Here is a 13717-nt window from a genome sequence, read left to right on the forward strand (position 1 = left end):
CAACATTTTATTCGAGAGATTTTTTGAAGAGGTTGCTATATTTTTTTTGCGTGAGGAGGGTTGTCGCAGAATTCATTCAAACGATGTCGGACCTATTGACTGGAAGACATATAAACAGCTTACAGAAAAGATTGATATTCTAACAGAATTCATTCAAAGAAAATTAGCCAATTACAGATAAAATTTTACGCTTATTAAGAACCACCAAGTACAAGTTGGCCATTACTCCCTGTAAAAAAAATAAAATTTCAATTACTGTATAACAAAAGATTAGGCTGCTTTGAGAATCATAATAACAAAAAAATTCAGTACTTCCTTTTTTGAAAGGAAAAAAAAAAAGAATTACTACAAAACAATCTTACACAAATCATTAACAATCTGCCAGCCCCATTATCATGGTATTCTAAATTACATCTCTCACTGTCTTTTTATCAACATTTGATATTCCTGGGCATCTCCAAAAGACGGATCTAAGAAAAAAAATTCAAAAAAGGAACAACAACAAATTGGATGGACGGCAGAGTGTGAAAATAGTCCATCCACCCATCCATGAGAGAAAGAGACGGCAACTGGAGTGGTCACCTGACGCCTAACAAATCAGCTAACCATTACTTCTTCTCCACCAGCCTTTGCCGCAACTACCTCTTCTAGTCTCCTCCATGTTAATTCTCTTTGCTCTTCTTTACCTTTAGCTCTAGATTCTTTCTCTTCATACTGTCTTTGGCACTCTTCAAATAGCTCATTATCCATTTCCACAAACATTTTCCGCACATTTCCAGTCAGTCCATGAACCGCTTGGTTCCAGTGGCTTTGCATGTTTCTTTCCAGTGCCTCATATATGATTGGGAAAATCACACTACGGTTCTGTGCTATTAAGCTCACGATGTGTTCGTTGTTCCATAAGAAGAGGGCACGTTCTGCTACCTGCCCAGACACCAACTTCACCTTAGAAACCAAAATACTTCAACAGAATAGAAAATCCCACATAACTTCAAGAGAGAAATAAGAATCTGTCATCAGTAGCGAAGGAGGCTCATAAGTCCAGCAGTACTCAAGTTTGGAAGCAGAGTAGTTCCAGTTGAATTTCCCATCTATTCACGCAATCCTACTTAATTTCCCATCTATTCACCCAATCCTACTTGTTAACCCCCAAAATTTGCCCCCAAGTTTTCCCCCACTAGGTGTCACCAATCTAAACCCTACTAGATCTAGGAATGGTGAACCGAAAAATGGACTGGCACCTACTGAGAGAAAAACTTGGGGCAAAATTTGGCAGGAAACTAGCATTTTTCGGTATTATTTTTAGTGCAGTTCAACTGAACCTCTGCCCTAATAAAGAAAGATATGCTACCCTGTGTTAGAGTTATACTTTCAATTTGACATCAATCTTGCCACGGTAAAAGAACGATAATGGAGCAGCCATCTCAACCAAATCAAAACACATGCATGTTTCCGGTATAGATGAATAACTTTAAATGGGAAAATAATTTGCTCGCGCGCTGCTCGAGCATTTTTGATCTAACAGCATCATAACCAACCATTTGGGAAATATAAACGGCATTTGATCAGTTCATTCAATTTAGACAAGTTTTTTACTTATCAAGTGTTTTAGGAACCATCATCACAAATATCCAAATCTCCGGTGGTTGGTTGTGATGCTGCTAGATCGAAAATGCTAGAGTAGCACGCGAGCAAATTTTTTCCCCTTGAATTGGACCAGCAACACATAATAAGCCACTAGAAGACGGGGAAAGCACACGATGTAATACTGAATCTAGTTTGTGGATGATGATAAATTGATAACACATCTCTAAGTTTATGGACAGAACTACAAATATTGGCAACCATAAGACTGTTAACTTAGGAAACATATGTGAAGGGTCCTAATTCCTGAAGTCAATCCCTATTGAAGAAATAATATGTATCCAAATTCAATTTCAACAAGCAAAAAAAAAGAAAAAAAGATGAAATCATAAAACCATTTTGTAGGACAGATTTGAACTTAGGATATAATCCAAAAGAGCAACTTGCTCGATAACCATAAGCTGACTATGTAAGGAACTCTCTGAGCACAAGTCAATGTCATTCCTGATACACAGTACGATCTAGCATTATGCTGTTCATAATATAACCATATAGAGGTATTGTCAATCATGGATATTTATATACATTCAACCAATGTTTTAGTCTCTTAGTCTATTAGTAACTAATAGTATGGACGAGCTAAATGGCCAGATGAATCGACTCATCGGAATAAACTAATACCATACATTAAACATAATTTAAGTGAATAACACGACTAATATGCCTGTCACCAGATATCCAGATATGGCTAAACTTGTTATAATGATGGGTGGTGTACGAATGAAACAAAGTGAATCTAAAATAGATAAAAACTAAAACTACACTCTGGAGTTCAATATACCAAGACGATATGCAAGCAACATGAGTATATGATGGCCATTGGCACCAGTACCATATTGATGCCAAATACCAAGCAAGCTTCACAAACAATTGAGATGACACTCAACACGTATTAGGCAACCAAAAGTGATGTCATGTATTACACAGGAAGATAAGAGCAGGGGAACAAAGGAAAAGTGGATAGTACAGTCCACTATTCGTGACGTCAAAATTGCCCCTAGCCAGTAGAGAGGTCAATAACTTGGTTATAGGAAAGTTCCTGTACATAAGCAAACTGCTTCCTCCCAAAAAGTAATATCTACACAACTACACTTCTAAAAAGAACAAATATGCTTAATGGTCTTCACTATTTAGAAAGATGACCTTTCTAATGGAAACAAAAGAAAAGAAAAGTGCAGCCTTGAAAATAATTAATATGATTAAAAGTTGACAGAATACCTGGAAATGGGAACTGTTAAGGCAGCGACCGATTTGTCTAAAAAGAGGAACCATGCAACGTTGAAATTCTGGAGATTGAGTAGCCTCGAGCACTTCTTCAAGCTCGTTGAGAAACAGAACCTCCTTTTGGCAGTTTGTGACTGGCCAGTACTTCAATAACCCCCTTATAACTGTATCTGCCAGCTTATAATCCTTTTCAACAAACTGGGTAATGCAGTAAGACAACTGCTGGTGGTACAATCCAACGGATTTAGGTTTATGAAGGGGAATAAGGGCCCTGACAAGGAACAACTTATGCTCCTCTTTCATCGGCAAAGCAAACCCATTTATTATACTTCCAAGAATCTCCAACAACTCACCAATTCCACTGTGTCTTTCAGTCTCAAATATAAACCGATAAAAGATATTGTTGATTGCTTTTCTTATAAACGGGCGGTGAACCATGAATTTCCCATAGATACGATGAAGGATAGTCTTCAAATACTCTCGCTCACGAGGATCTTCAGAATCAAACAAATCAAGTAGCTTCAGAACAAACGAATGATCAATGTACCGCTTAGCTATCTTCGTATCGGTATCTGACGAAACAATGTATCTCAATAATAGTTCATAAACAATCTGCAGATGCAACCAAGCTGGCTCCAGATATGGTTCATCTTCATCTGGGTCATTAGTTTCAGACCCGGTATTCTCATGTGAAGCCGGTGGTAAACACCTAAAAATATTAATCGAAACCATTCTTATCAACTCTTCTTGAACATTCTCCGTAATTTTCCCTGACCCCGACTGTATGAAATCAACTAGCTCAAGTAAAGTCACTCGTTTCGTTTCCTTTTCACGAACCAATCTCAACATATCAGAAAAATCAAACAGAATACAACAAAGCTGTAATTTCCTTAGAAACAAGTTCTGCCGATCCGATACAGCTACATCTCTAAACAACGGTAGGAATTCGACAATATCAGATGTAACAGTATTATTATTGTTACTATTCTGATTAGTACTCTGCTGCTGCTGTGAATTACCAGCTGTAGATGTAACAGTGGATCTCGACGAATGATTTACAGTAACATTCGATGTCGAAACTGATCCAGAGTTTCTCAAACCACCACCACCACCACCAGGATATCCATATGAAGCTGGTTCATTCACATCCGCTTTAGAACCTTTACGATTAGCTCGTTTTATGATTTTATTAAACATAGTCTTAGTTTCATCAAACTCAATAAAACCCTAAAATCCTAAAAAAAATCTAACACAGTGTATTTATCTATTATCTATCTCCTTAGATCTTCTTCATCATGTGGTTTGTAATGAACTGAAAAAAAGCCCTAGATTAACTAATGACTGTTGTATCTAACTAACTAAGTTTAACTACAAATAAATAAATTTAGTATACAAGAAAAATTTGGTAGATCTGAAAAACATAAATGGAATCAAATTAAACAAAAAAAGTACCGTTTTTTATGTTTCTTTTTTTGTTTTCGGTTCTTGAGAAATGGAGATTTCTGGAATTTTATCAGTGGAAGTGAGCAGTAGTACTGGATGATGATGGTGATAACCACATGGATCTTTTTAATGATCCATTGTGGGATAGAGATTAGAGAGTGTGTGTGTGTGAGTAAACAGAGAGGAGAGAGAAGGGAATATGAGAGGAAAGAAAAGAAGAAGAAAATTGAGAGTGAAGAAAGTAGAAGGGATATAATTTCAATCTTTTCTCTCTTTTTTTTCAGAAAATAATTTTATTTTTTCCGTACCACAAATTTCTATGTAGGAGAGGGAGGCCCATCTAAGTGGAAGTAGATAAGATGTTTGTTTGGCCCAGGCGCCCAAGCATAACAGTAACAGATATGCTAAACACAACCGAGGGATAAACCCCGCATGAGTCCCGAGACTCCCGACTTTCACAGAGTTGTCTATCATCGCCCTAAGAGCAGGGGCAGAGCCATGCAAAAATAGGCTGGCCAGGGGATGCAAGTGCACCTCTTGCTCCGTCCCTGCCTAAGAGTGCTTTGTATTTTTTTTGTGGAAGCCTCATCTTAGAGCTGCAGGAGTTGCAAGAGTTTTGAAGGGGTTGTAAAAGTATTGTATGGTATAGACAATAGTATAAAGGGTTTTATAGATAGTAAATGACTAAATTATCTTGTTTTTTGTTTAAAATTATGATAACATATTTTAGAATGTATAGGTATGCTTTACTTTAAAATTACTTATTTTTGGTTCACAGATATTGTCTATCAGTACGAAGTGGGTGATGGGCAGAAGTCCTCTAGTCGAAGAATACGTCGCGGAAGCTGGTAAATTTCTTTTTATCTAGAAAAAGATTAAATAACCCAGTCAACTCAGCACAATTGGCTACGTAGAAAAATCAAAACCTAAAACGATTGTGATTTGAAGAATACCATAAAATCGGCTAAATTTTCTTTTAATTCCCAACTGATTTTCGTTAAAAAAAAGTTTCATGATCGAAAATGCCACTCATTACATACCTAACTCTAACATACTAACACTAATTTTAATTTGCAACTTTAATCTTATTAATCTAATTGAATTACCAACACAACTATTCCATTAACACATAATGAGAGCAATTTTGACATTATAGAAAACATCTGAATAAAAAGTTTTTAGATTTACTTTGAAATAATTCTATATCGTCTTGTCATGTAGTCCCTTAGAAATTTCTTCACCCGGAAAATAAGTTTCTTTTTTTGGATATTTAGACTCTGGGTCCCAATTTTGTGACCAGAGTTATATTTGTTTCCTAGAGAATTTCCAATTAGAGTTTGGGTCCTATGACCATAATTGACTGTCTTGACTGTTAAAAATATGGTTAAATAAGAAACTGACTGACTTAATCTTAGATTTGGATTTATTTACTAACTATACCATCCTTCTTCTCAGTTCCCGTCTTCTTCCATTTCTGAATTCTTACCCAAGTAACCTTTTCGTTCTCTGTCTACTGATTACTCATGAATCATAACGATGGATTAGATACATATGAATAAATTGTCGTGCGACTAAGTAGTCTAGTAGTAGTTTTCATGCTTGTTAGTAAGCCCATTGACAGAGTACTACCCACTTAGGTTATTTCCTTTCTTATGGCACCTGAGTAGTTATTACCACCCAATGGGTGATTGAGTAGTAATACGACTATTTATTGGCCAAGTACTTGTAAGAACAGTTTTCATGTTGGAAATAATCAAAAGATTATTAGGCTCTTCCTTAAGTTAGGAGAGTAGGTTACTGAAAGTAATTGTGTCTGTGAATCTGCTTGTGACAATTGGTATCGACCATTTATGATCCTGATTCCTTGAGTGATGACCAGAGGAGGAGAGAATATTACTAAAGTAAAGGAAGTTGCAACTCAGTTGCAAGCTCATTCAAATCGATTAGTGACTTTATAAGAATCGGTTAAGACCCTTGCTTCTGAATTCCCTTCTCTATCTGCTGAGATGATTCCTGTTAAGGAATCCCTATCCACTATCGTCTTGTTGTGTCAACGAATGGGTATTCCAGTAGATCCAATTTCTGAGGCTACACCATATCCATCTGGTGATGCTGTTGTTCCTCTTGAGCTTAACACACTGATTTCTCAGTCTGGTAAATTTTCTCGCCACTTTTAGATTGATGATGGCAATAACCCTAGAGGTTGGATTCTTAAATGTGATCGATATTTTCAGTTGAATATGGTTATTGATAGTTATAAAGTGGATTTAGCTTCAATTCACCTGGATGGTAGAGCTGATTCATGGTTTCTAGATTATCAAGAAGGTAAAACTATGATAGAATGCTCTTCTGATATTTTTTGTCGTTTTGAAGACATAGATTCTGATAACTACATAGGAAGTTTCAATAAATTGTTTCAACTTACAATTATAGAAGAGTATTTTATAGATACGAATCCTTAAAAGCTTTGATGAAATAACGTAACCCAGTTTATCTGAAGATTATTTCACCATGACCTTTATCAGTGGCCTCAAAGACGAGATTCGAAACCCTGTTCAAATGTTTAAACCATCTACAAACATAGATGTCTTCTATTTGGATAGAATGCAACAGGCTTCTGTCGAATTTCAATCTACTCGTACTCGACGATTCTCTAAACCATTTCAACCTTATAATACATCTTCTTTAACTCCCCATTCTACTAGACCTGTTCTGTCTCCACTTACTACTCCTCCCAAACCACCTTTATCCAACTCCAAACCATTTGTTACCCTTCCACCAACACCCACTAAATTGGAAAAATCCCTTCCTCCTATTAAACGACTTACCCCAGCTCAAATGAAGGTTAGACGAGATAAAGGGTTATGTTACAACTGCGATGGATTCTATAAACAAGGTCACATTTGCAAGACTCAGCAGTTGTTTATGTTGGTTGCTTCGGAGGATATGGTTTCTCCATCATCTGTAGAGGAGACTGAAGATGATACTGCTTCTCCTTCGTCATCCCTGGATTCTCCTACGGATATTTCTCTCCATGCCTTAACAGGGTTGGTTACACAGAATACAATTCGAGTGCTTGGTCACTTGCAGTCACAAGATATCTTCAGTCTGATTGATACTGGCAGTACCCACAGTTTTGTGGATGCCAAGTTGGCTGAACAGCTACAACTCCCTGTTTCCCCTACTGGTCACATGCTAGTGACAGTTGCTAATGGCGACACTACCATCGGCAAAAGCATTTGCCCTAAACTTTCCTGGAATATGCAGGGATACAACTTTGTCAGTGATTTACGCATTCTTCCACTCGGAGGCTGCAACATGGTTCTTGGGTAGATTGGCTGAAACAGCTTGGTGATGTTATGTTCAATCTAGCCGAGCTCATGATTTATTTCTTTTATCAAGGTAAACAAATAACTCTTCAAGGTAGTTCTTCTCTACCCACTTGCAATTTGATTAGTGGTAATACCTTTCTTAAAGACAACACCCCCACATTTATTGGTCATTTTTTTCTATATCAGATGTACCTTTAGAACTACTTCATCCTAGCATTTCTACAGTGGTGGAGTCTTTCTCAAATGTTTTTGCTTCTCCTACATATTTGCCTCCTCAAAGGGCATTGGATCACCAAATACCCTTAAAGCCTAATTCTGAACCTATCTCCCAAAAACCTTATAGATGTCCTCCTCACTTACAAAAGGCAGTGGTCGAGCAGTTGGTGCAAGAAATATTAGATACTGGATTTATACAAGAAAGTCACAGCCCTTTTGCATCTTCTATTTTATTAATCAAGAAAAATTATGGCTCTTGGAGATTCTGCGTGGATTACTAGAAATTAAATGACATTACAATCAAAGATAAGTTCCCTACCCCCTTAGTAGATGATCTGCTAGATGAACTGAATGGTGCTATCATTTTTTCAAAAATTAACCTGAAGTCTGGTTATTATCAAATCTTGATGAACATAGCTGACATTCATAAAACTTCTTTTAGAACCCATCAAGGGCATTACGAATTCAGATTTATGCCTTTTGGCTTAAAAAATGCTCATGCTACCTTTCAGTCCTTGATGAACACTATTTTCAAACCATTTTTAAGGAAGTTTATCCTTGTCTTTTTTGATGACATCTTGATTTACAACAAGTCACTTGAAGAGCATGTTAAACATCTTTCCCAGACCCTCACCTTGTTAAGACACCATTCTCTATTTGCTAACAAGAACAAGTGTTGCTTTTCACAACCAAGACTATCTTATTTGAGACACTTGATAACCTTTGAAGGTGTTGTTGCTGACCCTGACAAGATTGTAGCCATGCAGAATTGTCCTCAACCAGCTATACTTAAATAATTGAGGTTTTTTTTACTGTTTACTATAGGAGGTTTATTAAAGGGTATGGTAATATAAGCAATCCTTTGACTGATATGCTTAAGAAGGATTCTTACTCATGGTCACCATCAGCATTACAAGCGTTCTTGGCTCTTAAATCTGCAATGACAACTGCTCCAGTTTTGGCCTTGCCAGATTTTTCCAAACCATTTATTTTAGAAACTGATGCATGTTCTACAGGTGTAGGTGCAGTTTTAATGCAAGAAGACAAGCCAATGGAATTCTACAGTAAGTCATTGGGTCCTCAAGCTCTGGATTTATCCACATATGAAAAAGAATTACTAGCCATTGTCATGGCAGTTCAGTGATGGGCACCTAATATATTGCACACATTCTTATCTTTTTGTAGATGTTTATGCCATTTTGTTGCACTAATTTCTTGTAATTATGCCAAATTATGTATTTTGTAGTTCTTGTTTGTTGCAAGTAAATTGTGTAGCAATTGTCCTGACTTTTGTTTTGTAATTATAGGAGAATGGAAAGATTGGTCTGAACATGTGCTTTGAAGGAAATGGAGCTACAATGCCTGTCAAGCTAGTCACAAAGTCGATGTTAGGCAGACACGTATAGTGGAGAATGCATCCAGGGTGCCAGCATACTTGTGAAGCTAATGGATCTACTAATGCTTGAGAAGCTCAAGAAGAAGAATTATCTGAGCATGAAATGAAGTAATGGGCCATAATCCAAGTGATACCCATGTTGGGAGCTAAAGAAAATAAGCCTAGCCCAAGTTCCATTCTTATACACACCCAAACAGACCCTTAAACTATCCTTCATTTCACTTTCTCCTACACCCCCGACAACATCCTGTAAATTGTCAAACCCTAACTCTGCTAATCTCATCGACAACCAAATCCCAACAAGCTTCATGTCAAATCTATCAAACCCATACCTCTCTCACTACTTTTACCCTGTCAAGACTAGTTGTTTATCCTTTCTATTATCATTTCAGTCGTAACCCTAGCCTTTGACTGTGAATCTTGCAAGAATATCTAAACTAATTAGTTCTCAAAAGTGACTGAATTGACAAGCTAGGTCTGAAATTGATGTTCCTTCAAGCACCAAAAAGCAGCAGAGAAGAGACAAGTGAATACAAGCAGCTGGCATAGTCAAATTAGGGATGAATATGACCTCTCTGCAACCCTACAACATCAGTTAAAATTAGTGAAGATAAGTGCAGTGGATACACGTGAATGAAGAGTGTTAAGTTGTGAGTTCGAGAACATGAAATCCCTAATTTTATATTGTTTTTGTTGATAATAGGGATTGAAAAAGAGGGAGAATTCTGTGTATAAATAGGGGGGTTGTGGTGTAACTAGGATATACAAGTAAGAAGGGTCATAGGAAGAAATCAGTTGTAACTTTTCTTCTCCAAAACTGTTCTTGTTAGAAACCAGTTGAACAAAGAAATTTGCATGAATGATTTTATCCATCCTTGAATTTCATATGTCTCATGTTTTTGCTATGTGCTAACTACTTAGCTAGGGTTGACATGGAACCCTTAAACTACTGCTAGTCACTCATATCTGTGATGTTGTTCTTCTTGTGCTCTATTGAATAAGGATAGGTTCAATCTTTATGCTGCATTATATGACTATCACCTTGTATGCCTTGCATCCTAGGTATTTAAAACAATCTTATAATGTTGCATCAACTCATGTTAAATTGATTTCATTAATCTGTGATCATTTGTGTCATAACAAGACATCTGATTCTATGGGTTAATACCTTAGTTGATATTGAATCTTTTGAATTTAGATCCCCTCGATGAAGCGAAAGACTCGTACCTCCATCGCTGATTCATTATATGGGAAAAGAACAACTTCATTGGTGAGTGTCTAGTATAGTTTGAATTATGAAATCAACTGCCCTAGTATCATCCCATCAACTGTCTCAAATCCTTTTATTTTGTTGTTGCATTAAAATCCTCTACTTCATTTACTTTATGTATTCTAGTTAGTACTTCATATTAACTGTTTCGCCGTATCGACAATAATCTCATATTTGAATCAGTATTAGTTAGGCTTAGGAATTCAGCTTTTCACCAACCTAATCTTTGTGGGTTCGACCCGTATTTGTTGTTATCTATCTTCTAGACACCATGCACTTGCGGTTTAATATAATATTGTAGGCATCTTCTAGTCCTACCATTCAGAAACGAAAGCATTATTTATCTCAGCATCAATTCATTATCCATACTGACCATCAGAGTCTTAAATACTTTGTGGAGCAAAGAATCACTACTGTTTTACAACAGAAGTGGCTTATGAAATTATTAGGTTTGGACTATGTCATTAAATACAAGAAAGGCTTGGAAAATAAAGCAGTTGATGCCTTGTCCATAGTACCTCACTCTACTCCAGCATGTCAGTACTTGTCAGTAGCTCATCCACAGTGGACTCAAGACATTATCTCTAGCTACACTGAAGATGCTCATGCTCAACAGCTTCTTTCACAGCTACTTGTTTCTCCAGCTGACTCCCCCTATTCTTTGAAGAAACGCATTCTGAGGTAAAAAACTAGATTATATGTTGGTTCAAGTTCCCATATTAGGAGCTAGATCATGAACTCTGTCCGTTCATCAGCTGTTGGAGGTCACTCTGGTATGAAGGGCACTTACAAAGAGCCAAATCTTACTTTTATTGGCCTAAGATGAAGGATGACATTTTCCAGTTTGTTGCTGAGTTTGATGTCTGCCAATGTAACAAGCATGAGCTTTCTTTTCCTGCTGGACTCCTGAAACCTCTACCTATTTTAGATACAACATGGCAGCACATATCTATGGACTTCATAGAAGGCCTACCCATGTCTTTTTGGAAGAATGTTATCTTGGTGGTGGTTGACAGGCTAACTAAATACAGTCACTTAATTGCCTTAAGCCATCCCTTCACTGCAATATATGTGGCAAAAGAATTTATGCACCATATCTTCAAATTGCATGGCATTCAATCTTCTATATAGGCCTGTCAATGGAAGAATATCCGTCGGATATTTAGAAATCCGATATCCGACATGTTAAGCACTACCGGATATTCGATATCCGATAATATCCTATAGGATATCAAAATCAGATATCGATTCTGATAGGCTAAGCTGTCGGATATCCGATAAATATCCGATAGTATCTGGTTATAACAAAAAAGCTTAAAAACCCTTGTAAAACATTTTCATAATTGACACTTATGGGATATTTATCCGACAATATCCGATAATATCCGATACTAGACTCGAAATTAGGATAAATTACAAATAAGTTCCTATACTATCGAATATCGGATATTAACATTTCGGATGGGGTCTAATCCGTTTCCGATATGTTAAGGAAGAAATATCCGATAAAATATCTGATCAGATATCCGATAAAACGGATAAAATCCTATAGGATCTCGAATACTCGGAAACGGATACCGGATATCGGACAAATATTGACAGGCCTACTTCTATAGTCTCAGACAGAGATAAGGTATTTCTCAGCACCTTTTGGCAACACTTGTTTAAGTCCCTAGGCGCTCAGTTGAACCTTAGCATCTCTTAGCATCCTCAAACTGATGGTCAGACTGAAAGAACCAATGCCTGTTTGGAACAATGTTTAAGATGCATGACTAGATGTTCTACTAAGTTGTGGCTTAACTGGTTGGCATTAGCTGAGTGATGGTTTAACACCAACTACCATACAATCCTCAAGATGACTCCATTTCAGGAATTATATGGTTACACACCACCACACTTAGCATTCCATGTGCAAGCTACTACTTCAGTTGCTGCTGTACAAGACTATTTGCAAGCAAGGGAGAACATGAAATCCCTAATTTTATATTGTTTTTGTTGATAATAGGGATTGAAAAAGGGGGAGAATTCTGTGTATAAATAGGGAGTTGTGGTGTAACTGGGATATCCGAGTAAAAAGGGTCATAGGCAGAAATCAGTTGTAACTTTTCTTCTCCAAAACTGTTCTTGTTAGAAACCAGTTGAACAAAGAAATTTGCATGAATGATTTTATCCATCCTTGAATTTCGTATGTCTGCTGTTTTTTCTATGTGCTAATTACTTAGCTAGGGTTGAGATGGAACCCTTAAACCATTGCTAGTCACTCATATCTATGATGTTGTTCTTCTTGTGCTCTATTGAATAAGGACATGTTCAATCTTTGTGCTGCATTATATGACTATCACCTTGTATGTATTGCATCCTAGGTCTTTAGAACAATCTTATAATGTTGCATTAACTCATGTTGAATTGGTTTCATTAATCTGTGATCATTTGTGCCGTAACAAGACATCTGATTCTAGGGGTTAATATTTTAGTTGATATTGAATCTTTTGTATTGAGATCCCCTCGATGAAGCGAAAGACTCGTATCTCCATCTCTGACTCGTTATATGGGAAAATAACAACTTCATTGGTGAATGTCTAGTATAGTTTGAGTGGTGAAATCAACTTCCCTAGTATCATCCCATCAACTGTCTCAAAGCCTTTTATTTGGTTGTTGCATTAAAATCCTCTACTTCATTTACTTTCTGTATTCTAGTTAGTACTTCATATCAACTGCTTCGTCGTATCGGCAACAATCTCATATTTGAATTAGTATTAGTTAGGATTAGGAATTCAGCTTTTCACTAACCTAGTCTCTGTGAGTTCGACCCGTATTTGCTGTTATCTATCTTCTAGACATCGTGCACTTGTTATTTAATATAATATTGTAGGCATCTTCTAGTCCTACAAAGTTTTTGACGCCGCTGCCGAGGACTCGGTAGCGGTATAGCTGAAGTTTGTTCATTACTTTACTGATTTTATGTTATTTTTTGTATATATGTGTTAGAATATTTCATCTTGTTGCTCCTGCTATTTGTAGTTTTAATCTTTTTCATCTTGTTCTAGCAAAAAGTTGTCTGTCATTCCTTGTTGTAGCTTTTAGTTACTGTAACCCTGTAGTTGTTCATATCATCTTGATTTCTGGGTATTATTAGTTTGTTTAGGTTGGTTTTCACATAATTTTTCTGTAATTATAGCCTGCATCTTAGTG

General features: G+C 36.7%; 1 protein-coding gene across 1 annotated transcript; it reads right to left on the reverse strand.

Moving 5' to 3' along the window:
• Positions 1-258: 258 nt before the first annotated feature.
• On the reverse strand, positions 259-4549 carry LOC113338952 (serine/threonine protein phosphatase 2A 57 kDa regulatory subunit B' beta isoform-like). Its single transcript, XM_026584346.1, has 2 exons — positions 2863-4549; positions 259-924 (listed from the first exon to the last, which is right to left on the reverse strand). Exons 1-2 carry the CDS (start codon positions 4063-4065, stop codon positions 598-600), a joined length of 1530 nt encoding a protein of 509 aa, XP_026440131.1. The 5' UTR covers positions 4066-4549; the 3' UTR covers positions 259-597.
• Positions 4550-13717: the final 9168 nt, after the last annotated feature.

The sequence above is a fragment of the Papaver somniferum genome, unplaced genomic scaffold (genome assembly GCF_003573695.1).
Source record: "Papaver somniferum cultivar HN1 unplaced genomic scaffold, ASM357369v1 unplaced-scaffold_19, whole genome shotgun sequence".
NCBI classification, from domain to species: domain Eukaryota; kingdom Viridiplantae; phylum Streptophyta; class Magnoliopsida; order Ranunculales; family Papaveraceae; genus Papaver; species Papaver somniferum.

Coding starts and splice junctions, on each gene's coding strand:
- LOC113338952 (XM_026584346.1), bottom strand. CDS start 4,065: ATGTTTAATAAAATCATAAAACGAGCTAATCGTAAAGGTTCTAAAGCG. Junction 925..2,862: donor TTAACAGTTCCCATTTCCAG/GTATTCTGTCAA, acceptor GTGTCTGGGCAG/GTAGCAGAACGTGCCCTCTT.